The sequence below is a fragment of the Rana temporaria genome, chromosome 10, assembly GCF_905171775.1.
Source record: "Rana temporaria chromosome 10, aRanTem1.1, whole genome shotgun sequence".
Taxonomy (NCBI): Eukaryota; Metazoa; Chordata; class Amphibia; order Anura; family Ranidae; genus Rana; species Rana temporaria.
Window position 1 is genome coordinate 6,598,917 of NC_053498.1, and position 27,064 is coordinate 6,625,980.

General features: G+C 44.3%; 1 protein-coding gene across 1 annotated transcript; it reads right to left on the reverse strand.

The window, feature by feature from the left end:
* Positions 1-1,248: 1,248 nt before the first annotated feature.
* LOC120916227 (transmembrane immune signaling adaptor TYROBP) lies at positions 1,249-27,064 on the reverse strand. The gene is made up of 5 exons (XM_040327089.1): positions 26,782-27,064; positions 7,008-7,028; positions 4,704-4,835; positions 3,627-3,676; positions 1,249-1,603 (listed from the first exon to the last, which is right to left on the reverse strand). Exons 1-5 carry the CDS (start codon positions 26,855-26,857, stop codon positions 1,541-1,543), a joined length of 342 nt encoding a protein of 113 aa, XP_040183023.1. The 5' UTR covers positions 26,858-27,064; the 3' UTR covers positions 1,249-1,540.

Consider the following 27,064-nt stretch of genomic DNA (forward strand, 5'->3'; position numbering starts at 1 on the left):
GGTCGAATGTGCCTAACCTAACTCCATTAGTCCAAGATTATTCTACAGAGAGAGAAAAGATTCGACATAGAAAGAAAAGATTTGACAGAGAGAAAAGATTCGACATTATAGAGACATTCGACGAAGCAGCTAAAAACATACGATCGCCACGAGCGGACATTTATGGTCAAATGCTCCGCCCATAGGCTATAGAAGAATTCTAATGTTGGTTGACTTGTAATAATAATTAATAAATATAATTATTACTAGTGTCATACAACATTAGAATTCTACTATAGCTTGTGGGCGGAGAATTCGACCGGAAATGTATGATCGCGGCGTCGTAGAGTTTAGCTGCTTCGTCAAATCTTCTTAGAACATTCGACGGACACCATAAGCCTTCAATTGACAGATTTGACCTTAATTACCGTATTTATCGGGGTATTGCGCGCTCCCGCGTATAGCGCGCACCCCCAACCTGGAAAGGAAATTTCAGGAAAAAAAATAAAATATTTACAGTTTGAATGCCCCTCGTCGGTGTCTTGCCCGGCGTCCATCGGCGGGTCCGGCGTCCGTCTGCAGCCTCGGTGGTGTCCTCCCGCGCTGTCTCTCAGTCGAATACCTGCTTCCCGCGCTGAGTTTGATCTGCGCTGCCGACATATACCGAGCGCAGTACACTCGGGCACGCTCGGCCTTCTCACGCATAAAGGCTAGAGTGTGACCGTGAGCGAAGCCGAGCCTGGCCGAATGTACCCGAGTGTACTGCGCTTGGTATATGTCGGCGGCGCAGTTCAAACTCAGCGCGGGAAGCGGGTATCAGCGTATATCGCGCACCCACGATGTCCCCCTTATTTTAAGGGGAGAAAAGTGCGCGGTATACACTGATAAATACGGTAATTCGGATTTTCGGACGGATGTATTTTTTTAACAAAACAAAATAAATAAAAACGAATTTCAGGAGCAACTAAATAAATGTATTTTTCGGACGAAATTCCGAAACAAAATATTTCAGTGTGCGCATGTGGAGTCTAGAGATCAGGGAGTGTGCTACTGGCCGGATCTCCAGGTCAATATAAAGAAAAAAAAGCATGAAAAGAGAAAGCTACCATATCTAAGTACCAGTAATCTGCACAATATGATACTTTTGTTTTTGGGTTTAGATACATTTTAAGTTAAGTTACAGTTTTAAGTTAAATTATAACCTTGTAAGCGATATATGGACACAAACATAAAAAGATTTGGAGATCACATCTTAAAAACTTTCCGTACTTCCGCCCCAGTAATCATCTTTCCATTTTACTATTGCGGAGAACACGTAAGGGAGACATGGATTGGTTACAAAGTCTTCAGACACAAAGAATCTTGAATACCAGAGATAGGCAATATTATATAGCGGTCGATAACGACCTTCTGAACTCTCTTAGATACTTCATCCCTGATTTTTCAGTAGCAGATCACGTCCATCAAGATTAAAAGGTGATTTCAACGTCTTTCAAAAGAAAATTGCAGATTGGAGACGACTGACGAGGTCTTGACGATTGAAGATCGGTGACAGTTGTGGTTATTTGTGATTTTTTATTGTGTTTATATCATTATAGACATCCATCTGCTGTCCACGCAAGTGCTGGGAGATGAAACAAAAAAACATAAAAAATCACTTCAAACAATCTATCTATATATATAAAACTCAACGTGTGTATGTATGTATGTATGTATGTATGTATGTATGTATGTATGTTCCAGCATCACGTCCAAACGGCTGAAGATATTAACATGAAACTTGGCACACATGTTACTTATATGTCAGCAACAAACATAGGATAGGTGGTTTAACCCTTACCCACCCCCATTTGCCATGGTCGGGGTTTTTCTTTAAAGTCCCATTCAACTCTATGGGAAATACATGTTACTTCATAACTTCCAAACGGCTGTAGATATTTCGATAACACTTGGTCACATGTTACTTATATGTCCACTTAAACTATAGGATAGTTAATTTATCCCTTAACTACCCCCATTTGTGAGGGTCGGGGTTTTTGTTTAAAGTCCCATGCAAATCAATGGGAAATGTATGTTCCCACATAACTTCTGTACGCCTGGAGATATTTCAATAATACCTGGTACACATATTACTTATATGCCAAATAAAAATATATGACAGTTAAATTAACCCTTACCTACACCCTTATATAAAAGATGGGTATATTTATATTACTATGATTTTCCTCCCCAAAAGGTTAAGATAGGAAGACCGGGCAACGCCGGGTATTCAGCTAGTGAATTATACAGTAAAGGCACAACATCAATGTTTTGGATTAGCTTGTTAGGCCCCTTTCACACTGAGGCGATATTGCGCTAAAAATAGTGCCGGCAAACTGACCCTAAATTGCGGCTGCGGTTTCTCCAGTGTGAAAGCCCTGGGCCTTCACACTGGTGCGGTGCACTAGCAGGACCGCTCCACAAGTCCTGCTAGCAGCATCTTTGGAGCGGTGAGAGGAGCGGTGTGTTTACTGCTCCTCCACTACTCCTTCCCATTGAAAGCAATGGGAAACCGCGGCTATACCGCCGGCAATGCGGCTCTGCAGAGGTGCATTTCCGGCTGTATTAACCCTTTTCCGGACGCTTGTGGGGGTTAAAACCACACCACTACCGACGAGAAGTAGGGAGGAAACTGAAGCCACCGTGGAGATCCATGGAGAGCAGGGGAATAGGAGGCCGCCACTGAGCATGGGAAGCCGCGATGGTATAAGTGCGACCCATCGACTGACTGACCAACAGGGGAGGTTGTCTGTGGAATACTGTTTGCCGCCCCCCAAAAAGAAAAATTACACCAGCCGCCACCAGGCCCGGATTTCCCACAAGGCCACCAAGGCCAGGCCTCAGGGCATGAAGTCCCCTGACGGCCGGAACATACAGTTGAGGGTGGTAAGTTGCTGTGTGGGAGAATTGAGTGGGGGAATCCGCTCGCTTGTTAAGTGATTGCGGCAATGTCACCAAAATCACTTGTCAAGTGTGCTGCTGTCCGTCCTCCAACCCCACATACCTCTCTCTGCTGGCTCTGTCTTCGGGATTCCGTCCTCCCCCCAGCTGCAGAGTCTGTCTCCTGTCCCTGCCGCCGATGTACACAGTGAGAGGGGTGAGCTGTGCTCTTCCCATCTCAGCTGTGACAAGAGTTCTAGCACAGTGCTAGGACTCCTGTTTTGGAGGGGACAGAGTCAATAAAGAGAACCTGTCACCTCCAATGGCTATCACACAGGAAACAGTTTTCTCCTGTGTGATAGCAATAAAGTTAAGTAAAAAAAATTGATAAAAAAATAAAAATAAAATAATAATAATAATTAAATTAATAAAATAAAAAAGTAATTAAAAAGTAAAGAATAAGAAATATAATATTCAAAATAATAAGAAAATTATACAAAAATAAAAAAAAGTAAACGACAAGCTACAAATAAATAAAAAGAAAAAAAATGATAAAAAAAGGCGCAGTTTGGAATCCTTGCCCTGGGCACTGGATGACCTTGTCATGGCACTGGGTTTCACCCTGCCCCATGGTAGTCAAAACATTAAAAGTTTTGGCTGGAGTTCCACTGTAATTGTTCTATCTTCACACTGTATACATTGAATCTCCCGAGGAATGAAATACTTACTTCGTAGGTGTGGTCGGGGGGCTCTGTTGCGTTTTTCTGCTGCAGTTGAGCTGAAGAATAAAGAAGGTATATGAGAAAAATCAAATATTCACTTACATCAATTTTAACTTTTTAGACTGGATTTATATTTCCGAAAAATAAAACTAACACTTCTACACCACTGCAGGTTCCTCTCTAATCTTTCCCACAATCCCCGACTACCCTAGAGAATAAGGGCGCTGAACTAATATGGCCGCTGCCTTTTCCCTCTTCCCCATTATCACCTGTCATTGGGAATAATGGAATGTTTGTGGTTTATTCCAGTCACTTGATACAAATCGGTTGAACTAGATCAGGGATCCTCAAACTACGGCCCTCCAGCTGTTGCGGAACTACACATCCCATGAGGCATTGTAAACCTCTGACATTCACAGACATGACTAGGCATGATGGGAATTGTAGTTCTTGAACAACTGGAGGGCCGTAGTTTGAAGATCCCTGAACTAGATGGACTTGTGTTTTTTTTTCAACCAGACTAACTATGTAACAATGTACCGCATTTATCGGCGTATACCGCGCACTTTTTTGCCCTGAAAATCAGGGCAAAATCGTGGGTGCGCGGTATACGCCGATACCCGCTTTCCCGCGCCGAGTTTGAATACTGCGCCGACATATACCGAGCGCAGTACACTCATGTATTGTCGGGCAGTCTCGGCTCCTCCCGCGCTGACGTCCTGGACGTACAGGACGTCAGCGCGAGAGTAGCCGAGCATTGCCGACAATACACGAGTGTACTGCGCTCTGTATATGTCGGCGCAGTATTCAAACTCGGCGCGGGAAACGAGCGGGGAGGACGCGAGGACGCCGCAGAAGGGCGCCGGACCCGACGAAGAGGACACCCGAAGCCGCAGACGGACGCCAGACCCGACGAGGCCGCCGATGGACGCCGCGCAAGACACCAAAACTGTAAGTACAAAAAAACTTTTTTCCACAGGAATTCAGGGCAACTTTAGGGGTGCGCGCTATACGCAGGAGCGCGCTATACCCCGATAAATACGGTAAATGCCCCCAGCCATCAGGGTAAATTCTATGACTTACCATCGTACTTCTTCTTCTGCACCTTGCTGGATACCCAGAAGGCCATACCAGCGATCAGCACAGTGATGATGACATCACAGGTGACAATGCCGACCACGGCCCCAGAATCAAGATGCAGGCAATTTCCACAATCTACAGAGACAACACAGGAAGATAAAACAGGTTACTATGGGTGAGATGCTGAAGGGAAGAACAGGGAAGGTTAGAGAAGGAGAGAGGGGAAGGGAAGGATAGAGAAGGAGGGAAGGAAAGGGAAAGAAAGGAGAAAAGGGAAAAGGGAAAGATAGAGAATGAGAGAGGGGAAGGGAAGGATAGAGGAGGAGGGAAGGAAAGGGGAAGGAAGGAGAAAAGGGAAAGATAGAGAATGAGAGAGGGGAAGGGAAGGAAAGGGAAGGAAAAGACAGAAAAGGAGAGAGAGGAAGGGAAGGACAGAGGAGGAGGGAAGGAAAGGGAAAGGAAGGAGAAAAGGGAAAAGGGAAAGATAGAGAAGGAGAGAGGGGAAGGGAAGGATAGAGAAGGAGGGAAGAAAAGGGAAAGGAAGGAGAAAAGGGAAAAGGAAAAGATAGAGAAGGAGAGAGGGGAAGGGAAGGAAAGGGAAGGAAAAGACAGAAAAGGAGAGAGAGGAAGGGAAGGATAGAGAAGGAGGGAAGAAAAGGGAAAGGAAGGAGAAAAGGGAAAAGGAAAAGATAGAGAAGGAGAGAGGGGAAGAAAAGGAAAGGGAAGGAAAAGACAGAAAATGAGAGAGGGGAAGGGAAGGACAGAGGAGGAGAGAAGGAAAGGGAAAGGAAGGAGAAAAGGGAAAAGGGAAAGATAGAGAAGGAGAGAGGGGAAGGAAAGGGAAGGAAAAGACAGAAAAGGAGAGAGGGGAAGGGAAGGACAGAGGAGGAGGGAAGGAAAGGGAAAGGAAGGAGAAAAGGGAAAGATAGAGAAGGAGAGAGGGGAAGGAAGGAAAGGGAAGGAAAAGACAGAAAAGGAGAGAGAGAGGAAGGGAAGGATAGAGAAGGAGGGAAGGAAAGGGAAAGGAAGGAGAAAAGGGAAAAGGGAAAGATAGAGAAGGAGAGAGGGGAAGGAAAGGGAAGGAAAAGACAGAAAAGGAGAGAGGGGAAGGGAAGGACAGAGGAGGAGGGAAGGAAAGGGAAAGGAAGGAGAAAAGGGAAAGATAGAGAAGGAGAGAGGGGAAGGAAGGAAAGGGAAGGAAAAGACAGAAAAGGAGAGAGAGAGGAAGGGAAGGATAGAGAAGGAGGGAAGGAAAGGGAAAGGAAGGAGAAAAGGGAAAGATAGAGAAGGAGAGAGGGGAAGGAAAGGGAAGGAAAAGACAGAAAAGGAGAGAGGGGAAGGGAAGGACAGAGGAGGAGGGAAGGAAAGGGAAAGGAAGGAGAAAAGGGAAAGATAGAGAAGGAGAGAGGGGAAGGGAAGGAAAAGACAGAAAATGAGAGAGGGGAAGGGAAGGACAGAGAAGGAGGGAAGGAAAGGGGAAGGAATGAGAAAGGGAAAAGGGAAATATAGAGAAGGAGAGAGGGGAAGGAAAGAAAAGGGAAAGGAGGGATAGAAAAGGAGAGACTGGAAGGGAAGAAAGGAATAGAGAAGGAGAGAGGGGAAGGGCAGAATAGAGGAGAGATGGGATGGGAAGAAACGAGATGGGAAGTTAGGATAGAGAAGGAGAGATGGGAAGGAAAAAGGGAAGGGAGTGATAGAGAAGGAGATGGGGGGAAGGGAAGAAAAGGGGAAAGAAAGGACAGAGAAGGAGAGAGGGGAAGGGATGGATAGAGAGGGGGGTAAGGCGACCCCGTGCCATTCTGCCGATGTATATCTGCGTGAGGGGGTCCTTAAGTGGTTAAGGTAAAAAATGTTTAAACATCAGAATTACTTTACAATCACTTTATGAAAGTAAAAAAAAAAAAAATGTTTGTTTTGGAACTATGCTGGCACCATCAACTGGAACGCCAATCAGCCACAGCGCAAGGAACCCCTAACAACCTTTGAAGGAGCCCTAGAGTTCCCTGGCCGGGAATAGCTGGATTAGAGACTATACAGTTATATTTTTATTTCATGGCTGTCATTTTAATCCAAATCGTTTTAAAAAAAAAAATTTGTAATTTTGTAAATCATATTTAGTGAGTTTATTAGTAAGCGTACTTTTTACTTCATTTGATTTCGTATTAAATTTTTTAATTCGTTTTTGTATTATTTTTTTATTTTTTATTGCATATACATTTTACAGATCGGCATTCCTGTTACTATCACTGTGGCAAAACATAATAAATAGAGCAGATTTTTGATTATACACAAAAAAAGGGACCTTACCATTCTGTCCAACAGCAAAACCTGTAAATGAAAGAAAACATAAAAGTAAACAAACTGGAAAAAAAACAATATTTATACAGATGTTTTTTCTCTGATGTAACCTTTGATTTGACATATTATTGGGCCAATCCACAGAAAAAACGGCGATTAGGGGGCGTGTTTCATTTAAATGAAGCGCGTCCCCACGCCGAATGAACTGCGCATGCTCCGTTTCTAAATTTCCCGCCGTGCATTGCGCTAAATGACGTCGCAACAACGTCATTTTTTTTAACTTAGACGTGAATTACATCCATCCCGATTCACGGACGACTTACGCAAAAAAAAAAAATTCTAATTTTGATGCGGGAACGACGGCCATACTTAACATGGCAAGTCTAACTATACGCCGCAAAATACCAGCTTTAACTATACGCCGAAAAAAGCCGACTAGAGACGCCGTAAAAAAATGCGCCGGCCACTTGTACGTTCGTGGATCGTCGGAAATAGCTAATTTTCATACCCGACGTGGAAAACGACGTGAACGCCACCCAGCGGATGCCGAAGTATTGCATCTTAGATCCGAAGGCGTACAAGGACGTACGCCTGTCGGATCTAACCCAGATGCTGTCGTATCTTGGTTTGAGGATTTGAAAGTACGCTGGCCTATCAGTAGATATGCCGGCGTACTGTCTGTGGATCTGCCCCATTGTTTTTCCCGACGAGATTCTTGGCAAGAATCTCTTGCCGCCCGAGTGTACAGACAGACCTTTCAAAAGAACCGCGGTTCTCTTGAAAGGCAAGAACGCGGTGACGTCATCGCATATGTCGTTGAAGCTACCGCGCATGCGTCAAAGTCATTTCGGGTTATCACCGCGACAGGAAAGTATACACACTCTCGGGTTTCTCGTCGGGGAAACAGGCCGACAAGAATCTCAATTAAAAAAATAGAGCAAAGGTTCTCTATTTGTCTCGTCGAGATTCTGGCCAGATTTCCTGACGAGAAACCTGAAAGCCTCGTACACACGCTCTGCCAGCAGTTTTCTTGCTGGTTTTTGCCGAGAAAACCGAGCGTGTGTACGAGGCTTCATAGTTGGATACCGGCGTGCCCCTTGGACTCTTATATGTCTTGGATAATCCAACAGTGAGATCTTCTAAACTCTGTTCCCTGTACACCTCGGAGTTTCAGGTGTTCCTGACCATCTTTGTGTGTCCAATCTCCTCCTATTACATCCTCCATTGTGTAAAAAAAATAATTCGAAAGCTGACAGGGATGGCGGGGATCCGTCATAACGAGCCCATCAGGAGTGCAGATGCAGGGATGGTGGGAAACCTACATAGTGGGCACAGCATGTGTACAGACCTGGGAACTCAGCACAGGGATGGTGGGAACCCCTCATAATGGGCACAGCGGGTGTACAGACCTGGGAACTCAGCACAGGGATGGTGGGAACCCCTCATAATGGGCACAGCGGGTGTACAGACCAGGGAACTCAGCACAGGTATGGTGGGAACCCCTCATAATGGGCACAGCGGTGTACAGACCCGGGAACTCAGCACAGGGATGGTGGGAACCCCTCATAATGGGCACAGCAGGTGTACAGACCTGAGAACTCAGCACAGGGATGGTGGGAACCCCTCATAATGGGCACAGCAGGTGTACAGACCCGGGAACTCAGCACAGGGATGGTGGGAACCCCTCATAATGGGCACAGCGGGTGTACAGACCCGGGAACTCAGCACAGGGATGGTGGGAAACTGCCATTCCACTCCTTGTCAGTGAAGGGTGTGGTTGCTGGTTCCTTTGCTCCTGTGCTCCAGAGACCAGGGGCTAGAGTGGCTTCTCAGCCCCAGGAGGGATGCTGGATCCTGGGGAAGAGCCGGGCGGGGCCCCCCTGGATAGGCCTGTGGAAGATTCTGGGCCTACCCAAAGGAAAGATGAGTCCCTGTCAGCCTTCAGACAGAGGACTGTCAGTAAGTTGAAGCGGATTGAGAAGGAGGAGGAGAAATTGATGGTTTTGATGGCCGAGTTCAGAAAGAAAAAACAGATCTGTGCTAAAGTATACAGTAAGAAAAGACCGGCTCTAAGGCCTGAGCTGAAGGACCTGGAACAAGCTGTGAGGAAACAGAAGGATTTGCTGTATTCTCTGAAGGAGAAGAGCGGAATATTTAAAAAAATATATAAGAATGAGAAGCGATTTAATCGCATGAGAAGAGGAGCCGCTTCATGCATGGAGGATGGGGAAGCCAGCGAGGAGATGCAGGTGCAGGCACCTCTGACATTCGCTGAGCCCTCTGCCCCCTTCACACCCCAGCAATGTGGAATGTCTCAGGAGGGTGAAGGTCCTGCCATGCTGGATTTCATAACCAAGTTGGAATCCCCTCCAGATGCGGCTTCCCCGGATGGTGATGTCAAGATGGACGCCGTTTCCAATCCTGTGGAGAGAGCAAGATCCACCATGGAGTCTGCAGCAGCTGAGGGAAGCTCTGATCCCAGCCATAAAATCGCACAGGTGACAACCCAGCAAGCAGGTACAGTGTGTGTGCAGGATGGTGGTGGGAACTTTATTATTGACAATAAGCTTGCTGAGAGTTGTAGTGCTGCAGGCAGTCAGCCCATGGACAATGTACAGCATACACCTGATAAAAACTGCCAGTCTGCAGAAAGGTCCATGGACAATACAGTGACTTTGCCTGGACCAGACACAGCGGCTGTACCTGCGAATGATGGAGGAGATGCTGGGTGCAGTAGTGCCACAACTCAGCAGAAGTCTGCATTGGACAGGACTGGAGCTGTGTGTACAGAGCGGGGGGAGGGGGTGGGTCCTGCCTCTGCTGATACAATCCCAGCTAAATCAGACGCTTTGCCGGCAGGTGTGACTGTGTCTAAGGACAGGACTGCAAATGCTGGGGGTGGAAGGAAATCCTATGCTGGTGTTGCTGCTGCAGGATCTGGGAAGGGGGAACAAGCGGGGAAGGAGCATGGGAATGGGTTGTCTTCCTCCCTGTTTAAAAGGAGGAATGTTGTGCAGCTGAGGTGGGAAGGCGGTGGAATCCCCCCACATAGGAGGGCGGTGGTGGATAAGATCCTACAGATGGGGTTCACGCCCGCAGATATCTTCGCCCTGATCAGTCCGGCAGGTTCCTATGAGTATGATTTGTCCTTTCTCCGTCCGGAGTCTTTGGACATATTTTGGGAGAAATATGAACACGTGTGTAGGGGCCTGCCGGACTGGAAGGGGCTCATGCCCAAACTTGTCTCCCGCCAGCCACTCATTAAAGTGGTCACGATTCTGGTCCGTAATGAGTCCATACCACCGGGGGATTTATGTATATGGCTGAGGAGGTATGGAGACGTCCTGGGCCCCCTAAAGAAGATTCTGGATGATCGGGGAATATGGACGGGGGGATGGTCTGCTCAGTTGAAACTAAAAGTCATTGACCATGTCGTCCAGCATCTGCCATCCTCAGCTTTCCTGGGGAGGGACAGGCTGACCATATTTTATCCGGGCCAGCCAAAGCTCTGCAATAAGTGTGGAGACAAGAGTCACCTTGCGTCCTCCTGTCCAGTGATGAAGTGCTCTCTGTGCCAGGGTATAGGACATCTGGCTAAGGATTGTAACCTCATAAGGTGCAATCTGTGCAATGCGGTGGGACATCCTTATAGTCAGTGTCCTGAGGCAATGCACAATAAGCCTGAGCTCATGAGGGAGTTCTTCCGCCTGGACATGGAGGATGCTCGGAGCTCAACAGCTGGAGGGCCTGTGAGTCCATCTGAGTCTGTGCCAATTCCCAATGTGTCCGTGGTGCCCCAGACTGTGCCAATTCCCAATGTGTCCGTGGTGCCCCAGACTGTGCCAATTCCCAATGTGTCAGTGTCTTCCCAGTCTGTAAGTAAGGTGTCAGTTGCAGAGAATGTGTCCAATCCTTCTGTGTCTTCTAAAATTGCAGAGGCAGCAAGAGGTGCTGGTGCATCAGGTGCGGTGCCAGTCCCCCTCCCTCGATGCTGCAGGGTTCCTGTTAAGGATCGTGGGGTGCAGAGGAGTGGGGAGGATGGTGAAGAGGCTGGCCTGGGGGTAGATAAGGGAAGGGAGTATGGGGGGGAGGGGGGTGAAGGGTGTGGGGAGGCTGCTGACTCTGGGTTGTCCAAGGATGATATGGAGTGGTTGGAGGATAAAAGGAAGAGAGGCAAAAAGAAGGGGAAAAAAGGAGGTACAGTTACCTTAAGTCCTGAGGTTTTGCCTTTGGCGAATAAATTTACGGTACTGTCTGAGGATGACTATGAATGGGACTCGTTCAGTTCTGCATCCTCTATGGATGATGAGTGCCAGGGTGCAACGAAGCGCGCTGGTTCTCCAGGGAGAGGGAGGAGCCAGGCTGGGAAACAGCCTCAGCCACCTTAATGGCAGTTCCCACTCACTTTATATAAAAGGTGACATGCATGGTGATGCTCTTTAGTCTGGCTATCCCGTAGGGATTATGTTGTGCGCAATTTGGTTTGCACCGTTTATTATGTTCTTGTGTTTGTTTCTGTTTTGTATAGTCATATTCAATTATTTTGTTTTATTGTATATACGTTGTTGTTTGTAAGATTTTTTCAATAAACAAAATTAACCCCTCATAATGGGCACAGCAGGTGTACAGACCCGGGAACTCAGCACAGGGATGGTGGGAACCCCTCATAATGGGCACAGCGGGTGTACAGACCCGGGAACTCAGCACAGGGATAGTGGGAACCCCTCATAATGGGCACAGCGGGTGTACAGACCCGGGAACTCAGCACAGGGATGGTGGGAACCCCTCATAATGGGCACAGCAGGTGTACAGACCCGGGAACTCAGCACAGGGATGGTGGGAACCCCTCATAATGGGCACAGCAGGTGTACAGACCCGGGAACTCAGCACAGGGATGGTGGGAACCCCTTAATAATGGGAAAAGCAGGTGTACAGAGCCAGACATTTTACAAAAATATAAGAAATGCACAGGGATTATCTTTCATGTTTTGAGGGTCTCCGGCAGTAACATCCACCACTGTGCAGGGAAGTTTGAGTGAGACGAGAGGCCAGACAGGAAACTTGACACGGTTTCATGTTTTTAATGTCCGGAATTTTGTGGTCAGCTGAGCTAGAAGCTGTTCTTGAGAGTATCGCGGTCTATGTGTCACCCGGGTGAAACGCAGCTTCTGCGAGGAGCGCACATATAAAACTACGATTGTAACATTAAGAAGAGAATTTGTTTTTCACTTATTGCTCTGGAGTAACATTGTAACATTAACCTGATCCACCCAACCCGTGATTCTGAGCAACGTACAATTTGTAAGACTCTTTTCCCATGCTATTCAGATTGAATGGCAACGTACTGCACCTGCTGCCTTCCGTATCTCTACTACCACTTGTTACTGACCTTTGGCTTGTTTACTGACTATGCTTCTGCTTTATCCCAACCCACAACCACTTGTTACCAACCTCTGGCTTGTTTACTGACTATGCTTCTGCTTCAGGCCCGTCGCTACAGGACAGGAAAAACAAACAATTGCTTGGGGCCCCGAGCTGGCCTGGGGCCCCCAACTTCCCCTTCCCAGGCTATAGCGTGGCTGAGCTCCTCTTCCTTCCTCCTGGAGTAATGTCGGTCCTGACAGAAAGTGCTCCTTTCAGTCCGGCCGGGAACACAGGAAACTGAATCTCCTGTACCGCACGGTACCCGGCCTGGCCCAGGCACTATCTCATAGGGGACTGGGGACCCATAATGATAGAACACCGGACTGACAGGAGGAAGAGGAGCTCGGCCACGCTACAGCGGCAGCCTACAGGGAAGAAGGGGAGGTGAGAATAGAAAAACATATCGACTAGGGAGGGGGGGGGAGTAAGAACATGGGTGTAAAAAATTATTGTAGCGCTAACGTTGGCTTTGCGTGCGAGGGGGGTGCTTGGGGGCCCCCATTTTGCTTGGGGTCCCCAAATTCCTTCAAACGGCCCTGTTCTGCTTGATCCCTACCTGGCAGCCAATCCTGAGGACCACGACCTGGTACTTATGCACAAAATCCATCGCTACCATCAGGAACTCTGGTGAACACTGGTTAATGCTCAGACCCCACACCTTGGGTGAGCCCGCGTGATCTGCCAGGGTGACCTGCGTGTATACTTATTCTGCTGGTCGGTGGGAGCTTCTCTACTGCTATAACTACTGTTCTCCGAGCCTGAGCCCTGACAATAACACCTTTAGTCCAGTTGTATCCATGGCTTCAGCCCTGATGAAGGAGGAAGCATTTTCCCCCGAAACGCGTTGGAATATTTGATACGCTATATCAATAAAAGCTTGGACTAAGATTCTTTGAGAGTCATGAACTTTTCTTCCAGGTGCTCCTCAACATTCACTCCAAACCTTTTACAAACAATGATTTTCTATGGTATACTCAGCATGACGGGGATGAGGTGTCTGGGTAAATCCCCAGCTCTCCACTTGCTATGGGAGGAGCTTTTTTTTGTAGAACCAATAAAAGTATTTTCCAATATATTTCATGCACACAGGTTCTTTCCAATGAAAAGGAGAACACACTCGCTATGACTCACTTACAGTAAACTACAACAAAGGAAGTAAAGACGGATATGGCAAAAAAAAAGAGGATTCTGGTAGCCTTGCCGCCTTGCAAAAAGCAGAATCATTCTTAGTGGGCTTATCTTCCTGACGGATGTCATGTTTATTTTATGCATTGCAAAACCAATCAGAAGCTTCCTCTTTTAGCAAAAAGCTAACATTTCCTGAAAAAAAATGGTATCATTGTATTTACTATATTTTATATGCAGATCAAAGGTGTGGACATGCATATGACACCAGCAAAAGAAAAAAGTAAAAAAAAAATTGTACTACTAGTATTTACTAATTTACTAATTCTTCTTTTGCCCTTAGCTATTTTTTGTTTTAATGTCTTTTGTTTGTTTTGTTTTTTATTGTTGCAAAAAAAGAAAATGTGCACAATATTTTTTTTTTCATTTGCAAATAAGTTTGCCTTGCTTTGCACCAGAAACACACCTTAGTGTAATTTTTATGTATTTGTATTTTTTTTTACAGTGAAACTATTTTTTTTTTTAAATGAACTCTGGCCAAGATAGAAAAAAAAAAGAAGGTTTGTAATTTTGTTTGTAGAATGCATAGAAAATAAATAACTTTTTTTTTGTTGCAACACAATTACAAAAAGAAAGCCTACAGTATATATATAGTATATATATATATATATATATATATATATATATATATATATATATATATATATATATATATATATATATATATATATATATATATAAAGTTTTACACAAGGATAAGGATCGTTATTTTCTATATTGTGATTGTAATTTCAAAATGAGTCAACACATATTATTTTTTATTTCTTTTTTTAAATAAAATGTACTACTAGTAACCCTTAGTCAACCCTAATTTACTAATTCCTCTTCTTTTCCACCTTATCTAGTTTTATTTTATTTATTTTTTTGTTTGTTTTTTTTTTTTTTTGTTTTTTTTTTTATTGTTGCAGAAAGAGAAAATGTGCAAAATAGGCTTTCTTTTCATTTGCAAATAATTTTGCCTTGCTTTGCACCAGAAACATACCTTAGTGTCATTATTTTTTTATTATTTTTTTTTTACAGTATATAGTATATATATAGTGGTCAATTCACAAAGTTTTACACAGGGATAAGGATCGTTATTTTCTATATTGTGACTGCAATTTCAAAATGAGTCAACACATTGTATTTACTATTTTTTTTTTTTTTTTTTTTAATAAAATGTACTACTAGTAACCCTTAGTTAACCCTAATCAACCCTAATTTACAAATTCCTCTTCTTTTCCCCCGTATCTAGTTTTATTTTTTTTATTTTTTTTTTATTGCTGCAGAAAGAGAAAATGTGCAAAATAAGCTTTCTTTTCATTTGCAAATAATTTTGCCTTGCTTTGCACCAGAAACATACCTTAGTGTCATTATTTTTATTTATTTTTTACAGTAAAACTACTTTTTTTTAAAACTAACTCTGGCCAAGATAGAAAAAAAAAAGTTTGTAATTTTGTTTGTAGATTGCATAGAAAATAAAATGTTATTTTATTTTTTTGCAAAAAGAAAGCCTACAGTATATATATATATAGGGCTCAATTCACAAAGTTTTTACACAAGGATAAGGATCGTTATTTTCTATATTGTAACTGCAATTTCTATCTATGTGACTGATTCATAGAATCAGTTACGCATAGATATCCCTAAGATCCGACAGGCGTAATAGTTTTACACTGTCGGATCTTAGGATGCAGTACCGCGGCCGGCGCTGGGGGGAGATTGCGTCGTAAACCAGCGTCGAGTATGCAAATTAGCAGTTACGGCGATCCACAAAACTTTTTCCCGTCGTTACGTCGCCGCAAGTGTTAGTTTGCCATCGCAAAGATAGGGCACCTTTTACAAAGTGTAAAATTACTACACCATGTAAAATTATACCCGTCTTTCCCGCGTCGCTTTTGAATTTTTTTTTAAAAAAATTTTTCCCGGCGCAAGTCTTTTTTTCACGTTGCGATTCACAAAACGTTGGCGCGTCGTAATTTCGCGCAAAGCACGTCGGGAAACTTGCGTCGGGAGCATGCGCAGTACGTCCGGCGCGGGAGCGCGCCTAATTTAAATGGTACCCGCCCCATTTGAATTGGCCCGCCTTGCGCCAGACGGATTGAGGATACAGCGCCGCAAATTTCCAGGTAAGTGCTTTGTGGATCGGGCACTTAGACAGAAAATTTGCGGCGGTGTAACCTAAATCGGTTACGTTACACTGCGTCCGGGCTACGTGAATCTGGCCCATTGTATTTACTATATATATATTTTTTTTTTAAATAAAATGTACTACTAGTAACCCTTAGTTAACCCTAATCAACCCTAATTTACAAATTCCTCTTATTTTCCCCGTATCTAGTTTTATTTTTTATTTTATTTATTTTTATTGTTGCAGAAAGAGAAAATGTGCAAAATAAGCTTTCTTTTCATTTGCAAATAATTTTGCCTTGCTTTGCACCAGAAACATACCTTAGTGTCATTATTTTATTTTTATTTTTTTTACAGTAAAACAACTTTTTTAAAAAAGACTAACTCTGGCCAAGATAGGAAAAAAAAAGGTTTGTAATTTTGTTTGTAGATTGCATAGAAAATAAAATGTTATTTTCTTTTTTTGCAAAAAGAAAGCCTACAGTATATATATATATAGGGCTCAATTCACAAAGTTTTTACACAAGGATAAGGATCGTTATTTTCTATATTGTGACTGCAATTTCAAAATGAGTCAACACATTGTATTTACTATATATATATATATATATATATTTTTTTTTTTAAATAAAATGTACTACTAGTAACCCTTAGTTAACCCTAATCAACCCTAATTTACTAATTCCTCTTCTTTTCCCCCTTATCTAGTTTTATTTTTTTTATTTTATTTATTTTTATTGTTGCAGAAAGAGAAAATGTGCAAAATAAGCTTTCTTTTCATTTGCAAATAATTTTGCCTTGCTTTGCACCAGAAACATACCTTAGTGTCATTATTTTTTTTTTTTTTACAGTAAAACTACTTTTTTTTTAAAACTAACTCTGGCCAAGATATATATAAAAAAATGTTTGTAATTTTGTTTGTAGTATGCATAGAAAATAAAAAAATATATATATTATTTTTTTTTGCAAAATGAACGCCTACAGTATATATAGGGCTCAATTCACAAAGTTTTACACAGGGATAAGGATCTTTGGGGCTGATTTACTAAAACTGGAGAGTGCAACATTTTGTGCAGCTCTGCATGGGAGCCAATCAGCTTCTAACCTAGGCTTGTTCAATTAGGCTTTGACAATAAAAGCTGGAAGCTGATTGGCTACCATGCTGAGCTGCACCAGATTTTGCACTCTCCAGTTTTAGTAAATCTTGTGACTGTCATTTCAAAATGAGTCAACACCTTGTATCATTGTATTTACTATATTTTATATGTAGAGCAAAGGTGTGGACATTGACCTGCCTATGACACCAGTGAAAGAAACCAAGTAAAACATTATTTTTAAATAAAACGTAATACTAGTAACCCTTAGTTAACCCTAACCAACCCTAATTAACTAATTACTCTTCTTTTCCCCTTAGCTATTTTGTTTTTTATTTCTTTTGTTTGATTTTTTGTTTTGTTTTTTTACTCTTCTTTTCCCTTTAGCTATTTTTTTATTTTAATTAAAAAAAAAATGTGGTTTGATATTTTTTTTTATTGTTGCAGAAAAAGCAAATGTGCAAGATAAGCATTTTGTTTTCATTTGCAAATAATTTATCTTGCTTTGCACCAGAAACAACACTTTGTAATTTTAATCCGTTTTTTTTTTTTTTTTTTTTATTTACAGTAGAACTACTTCTTTTTAATTAATTAATTTTGTTTGTAGATTGCCTAGAAAATAAAATACTTTTTTTTTTTTTTTTTTGCAAGACATTTTCAAAAAGAAAGCCTACAGTATACAGTATATATAGGGCTCAATTCACACATTTTTACACAAGGATAAGGATCTTTATTTTCTATCTTGTAGCTGTAATTTCAAAATTAGTCAACACCTTGTATCATTGTATTGACTATATTGTATATGTAGATCAAAGGTGTGAACATTGACCTGCCTATGACACCAGTGAAAGAAACAAGTAAAACATTATTTTTAAATAAAATGTACTACTAGTAACCTTTTAATCAACCCTAATTAACTAATTCCTCTTCTTTTCCCCTTGGCTAATTTTTATTTATTTGTTTAATTTCTTTTGTTTGTTTGCTTTTTCTTTTTTATTGTCGCAGAAAAAGAAAATGCGCAAAATAAGCATTTTTTTTTCATTTGCACACAATTCTGCCTTGCTTTGCATCAGAAACATACCTTATTGTAATTTTTTTTAATTTTTTTTTTTAAATTTATTTTACTAATGATAATAATATAGAAGAAAAAGAAAAATAATAATATAATTAAACATAATTAAAAACATAGACATATTCAAATAATTTGTTGACAAATTATAAAATAAAAATATGTATTATTATTATTATTATTATTATTATTATTATTATTATTATTATTATTATTATTATTATTATGGTAGTAATAATGATAATAATATATAAGAAGAAGAAAAATATTTTAATTTGCACATAATTCTGCCTTGCTTTGCATCAGAAACATACCTATTGTAATTTTTATTTTATTGTTTTTATTTATTTTACTAATGATAATAATATAGAATAAAAATAAAAATAATAATAATAATAATAATAATAATAATAATAATAATAATAATAATAATAATAATAAAATTAAACATAATTAAAAACATAGACATATTCAAATAATTTGTTGACAAATTATAAAATAAAAATATGTATTATTATTATTATTATTATTATTATTATTATTATTATTATTGTTATTATTATTATAATGGTAGTAATAATGATAATAATATATAAGAAGAAGAAAAATATTTTAATTTGCACATAATTCTGCCTTGCTTTGCATCAGAAACATACCTTATTGTAATTTTTATTTTATTTTTTTGATTTATTTTACTAATGATAATAATATAGAATAAAAATAAAAATAATAATAATAATAATAATAAAATTAAACATAATTAAAAACATAGACATATTCAAATAATTTGTTGACAAATTATAAAATAAAAATATGTATTATTATTATTATTATTATTATTATTATTATTATTATTATTATTATTATTATTATTATTATTATAATGGTAGTTATAATGATAATAATATATAAGAAGAAGAAAAATATTAATAATAATAATAATAATAATAATAATAATAATAATAATAATAATTATTATTATTTATAATAATGATCTTTGTATAGGCAGACAATTCATTCCAATAGGCTGCTCCTGGCCTTTTTCTTTAAATTGCTCTTCACCGAGCCACATGAACCATGCAATTTGGCATGCACAAAAACTCGGCACACTTGCCAATGCGTGGGGGTGCCATTAACAAACAATGGCACCCCCGAGCGTCTGCAAAAGTGTAGTGCATTTTCTCTGCAGGTCGGAAAGGGGCGTATTAGAAAGAATTTTTCCCCCAAAAAATTTTTACGTATTATTTTAGAGTCCTGGTTCGCAGTCTCCGCTCTAATGCATCCCAAAGGTGTTCTATCTGGTTGAGGTCAGGACTCTGTGCAGGCCAGTCAATTTTCTCCACCCCAAACTCGCTCAGCCATGACTTTATGGACCTTGCTTTGTGCACTGGTCCAAATCATTTGGTGGAGGAGGGGGGATTATGGTGTGGGGGTTGTTCTTCAGGGGGTTGGGCTTGGCCCCTCAGTTCCAGGGAAGGGAACTCTTAAGGCGTCGGCATACCAAGACATTTTGGACAATTTCATGTTCCCAACTTTGTGGAAACAGTTTGGGGACGGCCTCTTCCTGTTCCAACATGACTGCCCACCAGTGTACAAAGCAAGGTCCGTACAGACATGGGTGAGCGAGTTTGGGGGGGGGAGGAACTTGACTAGCCTGGCTAGTAGAAATCAAGGCTCTTACCATCATCAATGCTCTCATTTCAGACTGCCGAGGGTCCGAGGGTCCGAGGGCCGCACAACAAATACCAAAGGTTTGCATGTGGCCCTAGGGTAGCAGGTTTGGCATGGCCAACTCAATATTGAACCCTACGGACTAAGACTGGGATGCCATTAAAGTCCATGTAAAGGCAGGTGTCCCAATACTTTTGGCAATATGGTGTATGCAATACTTGAGATGACTGTCAGAGACTGCAGAGCTAATAGATGAAGCGAGGGTCAGAGAGTGAGGACAGGAGACTTTGTCGGCTCGGGAGATGCTGTAGAAGAAAATACAGGAGTGGAAACACGTTACGTGAGGCTAGTAAAGATCGAGGCTGTTACCATCATCAATGCTGCCATTTCAGACTGCTGAGGTCCGAGGGGTCCGAGGGTCGAGGGCCACACATCAAATACCAAAATACCAAAGGTTTGCATGTGGCCCTAGGGCAGCAGGTTTGGCATGGCCAACTCAATATTGAACCCTACGGACTAAGACTGGAATGCCATTAAAGTCCATGTAAAGGCAGGTGTCCCAATACTTTTGGCAATATTGTGTATGCAGTACTTGAGAGGACTGTCAGAGACTGCAGACCTAGTAGAGGAAACGAGGGTCAGAGAGTGAGGACAGGAGACATTGTCAGCTCGGGAGATGCTGTAGAAGGCAAAACAGGAGTGGAAACATGTTACGTGAGGCTAGTAGAGATCAAGGCTATTACCATCATCAATGCTCCCATTTCAAACTGCCGAGGTCCGAGGGGCCGAGGGTCAGAGGGTCCAAGGGTCTGAGGGTCAGAGGGTCCGAGGGTCTGAGGGCCGAGGGTCCGAGGGCCGAGGGCCGAGGGCTGCACAACAAATACCAAAGGTTTGCATGTGGTCCTAGGGCAGCAGGTTTGGCATGGCTAACTCAATATTGAACCCTACGGATTAAGACTGGAATGCCATTAAAGTCCATGTAAAGGCAAGTGTCCCAATACTTTTGGCAATACAGTGTATGCAATACTTGAGAGGACTGTCAGAGACTGCAGAGCTAATAGTTGAAGCGAGGGTCAGAGAGTGAGAACAGGAGACATTGTCAGCTCGGGAGATGCTGTAGAAGACAATACAGGAGTGGAAACACGTTACGTGAGGGTAGTAGAGATCAAGGCTATTACCATCATCATTGCTCCCATTTCAGATTGCCGAGGTCCGAGGGTCCGAGGGCCGAGGGTCAGAGGGTCAGAGGGTCTGAGGGCCGAGGGCCACACATCAAATACCAAAGGCTTGCATGTGGCCCTAGGGCAGCAGGTTTGGCATGGCCAACTCAATATTGAACCCTACGGACTAAGACTGGGATGCCATTAAAGTCCATGTAAAGGCAGGTGTCCCAATACTTTTGGCAATATGGTGTATGCAATACTTGAGATGACTGTCAGAGACTGCAGAGCTAATAGATGAAGCGAGGGTCAGAGAGTGAGGACAGGAGACTTTGTCGGCTCGGGAGATGCTGTAGAAGAAAATACAGGAGTGGAAACACGTTACGTGAGGCTAGTAAAGATCGAGGCTGTTACCATCATCAATGCTGCCATTTCAGACTGCTGAGGTCCGAGGGGTCCGAGGGTCGAGGGCCACACATCAAATACCAAAATACCAAAGGTTTGCATGTGGCCCTAGGGCAGCAGGTTTGGCATGGCCAACTCAATATTGAACCCTACGGACTAAGACTGGAATGCCATTAAAGTCCATGTAAAGGCAGGTGTCCCAATACTTTTGGCAATATTGTGTATGCAGTACTTGAGAGGACTGTCAGAGACTGCAGACCTAGTAGAGGAAACGAGGGTCAGAGAGTGAGGACAGGAGACATTGTCAGCTCGGGAGATGCTGTAGAAGGCAAAACAGGAGTGGAAACATGTTACGTGAGGCTAGTAGAGATCAAGGCTATTACCATCATCAATGCTCCCATTTCAAACTGCCGAGGTCCGAGGGGCCGAGGGTCAGAGGGTCCAAGGGTCTGAGGGTCAGAGGGTCCGAGGGTCTGAGGGCCGAGGGTCCGAGGGCCGAGGGCCGAGGGCTGCACAACAAATACCAAAGGTTTGCATGTGGTCCTAGGGCAGCAGGTTTGGCATGGCTAACTCAATATTGAACCCTACGGATTAAGACTGGAATGCCATTAAAGTCCATGTAAAGGCAAGTGTCCCAATACTTTTGGCAATACAGTGTATGCAATACTTGAGAGGACTGTCAGAGACTGCAGAGCTAATAGTTGAAGCGAGGGTCAGAGAGTGAGAACAGGAGACATTGTCAGCTCGGGAGATGCTGTAGAAGACAATACAGGAGTGGAAACACGTTACGTGAGGGTAGTAGAGATCAAGGCTATTACCATCATCATTGCTCCCATTTCAGATTGCCGAGGTCCGAGGGTCCGAGGGCCGAGGGTCAGAGGGTCAGAGGGTCTGAGGGCCGAGGGCCACACATCAAATACCAAAGGCTTGCATGTGGCCCTAGGGCAGCAGGTTTGGCATGGCCAACTCAATATTGAACCCTACGGACTAAGACTGGAATGCCATTAAAGTCCATGTAAAGGCAAGTGTCCCAATACTTTTGGCAATATAGTGTACGCAATACTTGAGAGGACTGTAGAGCTAATAGATGAAGTGAGGGTCAGAGAGTGAGGACAGGAGACATTGTCAGCTCGGGAGATGCTGTAGAAGACAATACAGGAGTGGAAACACGTTACGTAAGGCTAGTAGAGATCAAGGCTGTTACCATCATCAATGCTCCCATTTCAGACTGCTGAGGTCCGTGGGCCGAGGGTCCGAGGGCCGAGGGTCTGAGGGCCGAGGGTCAGAGGGTCCGAGGTGTAACGGACACAGGCATGCTGCCGAGACAGTTATAATCTTCGTGCAGGGGGACTACAAGGAACTGCATGGCTTGTCACAAGTGAAGGTACCACATTGTATTCTGAGCTCAAAGGGTTAACTGGACAAGTCTCTTTCATTGCTGGAATGCTAATGAACCCTCTTTTGTGTGCAGGTAAACAGCCCCCCTGTGAGGTGTATGCTGATGGGGATTATGTGTGAGTGATAATTGTTTTAAAGGTTAATTGAATTCTATGTGCCTGGCCAGGAAATGTTAAGTGGGGTGAGGTGCCGAAGAGTCTAGAAACTGGCCAAGTGATTAATTCAAGGAGATGTCATTGTTTCAGGGGGTCTGTGTTGAAGCCCCCTACTGGGAAAAGGGGAGGGCGGAAACTGTCATTGTTCTTGTAACAGTTGTAAGCAGATATAAGCAGGTGAAATATGCCAAATAAAGTCAGTCTACTTGACCCTTCAAACGTAGCACGTCTCGTTTCCTGGAAGGGCGTTCGATGGGATATACCGGCGGTACCTGCATATCGCAGCTTGCCAGGGAAAAGGACGTCTCCAACGGCCGATACCCCTCACTACCAGTGGGTAGCCGTTACATTGGTTGGTAGCAGTGGGATGGTCCTTTTATCCAAAGAGCAAGTTCTGAATGGAGTCGCAGTACGCCAGGCTGAAAAGATCCACACTGAAAGATCTATTGGAGATTCGTGGTAGGAGCGCCAGCAACAGACCACGGAGGGAGCTGATAGCTGACCTGCTGGAGCTGGACGAAATGGATGGATCCATGGAAGGAACGGAGCCCCTTGCACCGGTCAGCAAAGAAGATGTAATTACTGGGATTGTACAGCGGAGATTATCCTTGTATCCAGAAACGTCCGTGGAACTAATCAACCAGCTGTTCCGGGAAGCAAGGGAAGAAATACAAACGAAGAGGGGACAAGAACTGGAACTGGTAAGAGCGAGACAGCCCATTACACCTGCAGTTCCTACCCCCCCACCTGCTGCTACAGGAAAGAAAATACTGTTCACTGCATTCAAAGCTTTTGTAGAAAGTGAGGAGGAAATCGATGGATATTTGGCGGACTTTGAGAGGCAGTGCTCACTACACCAGGTCCCACCAGACCAATGGGTCACTATTTTGTCGGGGAAATTGTCGGGCAAAGCCAATGAAGCCTTTCGGGCTCTCACTCCAGAGGATATTTTACAATACCAGCAAGTTAAAAAGGCGCTGCTAACCCGATATGCCGTAACGCCAGAAGCCTACCGCCGGCGCTTCCGGGAGTCCAAGAAGATGGCTGTGGACTCCCACATGGAATGGGCCAACCAGTTACAAAGGGTGGCATCGCTTTGGGTCCAAGGGTGCAAGGCCAACACCGGGGAGGAAGTATTGCAGCTGTTCCTAATGGAACATTTCTTCCAAGACCTGGCCACAGACATACAAGACTGGGTACGAGATCGCCGGCCCGCTAACTTAAACAAGGCGGCTCGGCTAGCAGATGAGTACGCGGAAACAAGGAAAGTAAGCCAGGGTACTACACGGCTGGCTCATAAGGTAGAACCGCGTACTCCAACCGTCACCCCACGCCCAGAGTTTCGGGCTCCAGTCCCACCACATCCGCAGGGGCCTAGCAACTACCCCCGGGATTCGCCTAGGGTGACGTGCCATCACTGCAGCGACACGGGACATATTGCTCGTTATTGCCCTTTGAGAGCTACAAATAACAATTGGAGACGCACAGAACCTAACACAGAGGTCACTCCATCACGTCCCTCTGCGGCCCACTGCCTGGAGACCGAGGGGGGCCCTGAGGAATGTCTGGGAATTTGGTATGAGGCAGACCCAATACAAGCGGCCTCTCCGGATAACCGTCAGCATCACCGTCAGGAGGTACGGGTGAATGGACAAGTAGCACAAGGCTTAAGAGATTCCGGGACTACTATCACTCTGATTCAAAAACATCTGGTGAAGCCAGAGAACGTGTCCACTCGCACAGTTGCCGTCCGGGTCGCAGGGGGTGCTGTATTTCACGTACCCACCACCCGGGTGCACTTAGACTGGGGAGCCGGGTCAGGAAAGTCCACAGTTGGTATCATGGACAACCTACCTGCCGAGGTGGTGCTGGGCAACGACATTGGCCCTCTGACTTCGGCTTATTTACCTACACCTGCTGCTGCTTGTCCCGTGACCACCCGCGTTGCTGGAATCAACCCGCTTGCTGCTGAGAACCGGGTAAGACTACCTTCCCCGACATGTACTGTAGATCCGGCACAATATCACAGTCTAAAATGGGAATGTGACAAGTTGGCCAGTGAGAAATCAGAGATGCAACGACACTATGTCACGTATTATGAGATGTCCCGTGGCTTGAACATTGAAATGCACAAACAGGCGGAAATTGTCAAAAGATTAAATGGGATTTGCATCCAGGTGGTGCCGTATCTGTCCCAAGAGCATCAGCAACAGGTTTTGGGAGCCATTGAGAGAGCAAAGCAAGTGACTGTTCCAGAATTGAATTCTATTCTTCACCGTCACCATCAGCTACCGACATGGTAAGCCAATGGGAAGGCCGACGGACTGTCCAGGCAAACGGAACTTTTACCCTAACAGCAGACCGGACATCCCCAAGTTGATCCGAAAAGGATCAATCCGGGTCTGCCGGAGTGTTCCACAAAGGGGGAGTAGTGTAACGGACACAGGCATGCTGCCGAGACAGTTATAATCTTCGTGCAGGGGGACTACAAGGAACTGCATGGCTTGTCACAAGTGAAGGTACCACATTGTATTCTGAGCTCAAAGGGTTAACTGGACAAGTCTCTTTCATTGCTGGAATGCTAATGAACCCTCTTTTGTGTGCAGGTAAACAGCCCCCCTGTGAGGTGTATGCTGATGGGGATTATGTGTGAGTGATAATTGTTTTAAAGGTTAATTGAATTCTATGTGCCTGGCCAGGAAATGTTAAGTGGGGTGAGGTGCCGAAGAGTCTAGAAACTGGCCAAGTGATTAATTCAAGGAGATGTCATTGTTTCAGGGGGTCTGTGTTGAAGCCCCCTACTGGGAAAAGGGGAGGGCGGAAACTGTCATTGTTCTTGTAACAGTTGTAACCAGATATAAGCAGGTGAAATATGCCAAATAAAGTCAGTCTACTTGACCCTTCAAACGTAGCACGTCTCGTTTCCTGGAAGGGCGTTCGATGGGATATACCGGCGGTACCTGCATATCGCAGCTTGCCAGGGAAAAGGACGTCTCCAACGGCCGATACCCCTCACTACCAGTGGGTAGCCGTTACACGAGGGTCTGAGGGTCCGAGGGTCTGAGGGCCGAGGGTTCGAGGGCCACACATCAAACACCAAAGGTTTGCATGTGGCCCTAGGGCAGCAGGTTTGGCATGGCCAACTCAATATTGAACCCTACGGACTAAGACTGGAATGCCATTAAAGTCCATGTAAAGGCAAGTGTCCCAATACTTTTGGCAATACAGTGTACGCAATACTTGAGAGGACTGTCAGAGACTGCAGAGCTAATAGATGAAGTGAGGGTTAGAGGGTGAGGAAAGAAGACTTTGTCGGCTCGGGAGATGCTGTAGAAGACAATACAGGAGTGGAAACACGTTACGTGAAGCTAGTAGAGATCAAGGCTGTTACCATCATCAATGCTCCCATTTCAAACTGCCGAGGTCCGAGGGTCAGAGGGTCCGAGGGCCGAGGGCCGCACAACAAATACCAAAGGTTTGCATGTGGTCCTAGGGCAGCAGGTTTGGCATGGCTAACTCAATATTGAACCCTACGGACTAAGACTGGAATGCCATTAAAGTCCATGTAAAGGCAAGTGTCCCAATACTTTTGCCAATATAGTGTATGCAATACTTGAGAGGACTGTCAGAGAGTGAGGACAGGAGACATTGTCGGCTCGGAAGATGATGTAGAAGACAATACAGGAGTGGAAACACGTTACGTAACGCTAGTAGAGATCGACGCTGTTACCATCATCAATGCTCCCATTTCAGACTGCCGAGGGTCCAAGGGCCCAAGGGCCGAGGGTCAGAGGGTTTGAGGGTCCGAGGGCCGAGGGTCAGAGGGTCCGAGGGTCAGAGGGTCTGAGGGCCGAGGGTCAGAGGGTCTGAGGGCCGAGGGTCCGAGGGTCAGAGGGTCCAAGGGTCTGAGGGTCAGAGGGTCCGAGGGTCAGAGGGTCTGAGGGCCGAGGGTCCGAGGGCCGAGGGTCAGAGGGTCAGAGGGTCAGAGGGTCTGAGGGCCGAGGGTCAGGGGGTCTGAGGGCTGAGGGTCCGAGGGTTCGAGGGCCGCACAACAAATACCAAAGGTTTGCATGTGGCTCTAGGGCAGCAGGTTTGGCATGAGCGTCTACTTACCCAACATTGCCAGGAGCAGTATGGTGGTGGGTATGGTGGTGCTGGGTATGGTGGTGGTGGGTATCCTTTGAGGCATTTCTTCCAGGGTGGAGGTCAACCTTCTATGGGCAGTTAATAAGACTTCTCTTGGGTCTTCTCTTCCAGTCTCTCCCTTTTAGGATCTCATGGCAGGAGAATCTCCCCTTTTACAAGGGCATTAGACACACAGATGGCCGCCCGGACCAGCTCTGTCTTTCGATTCTCGTCCTCGTCTGAAGAGGAAGTCGATGTCGTTTGTGACGCA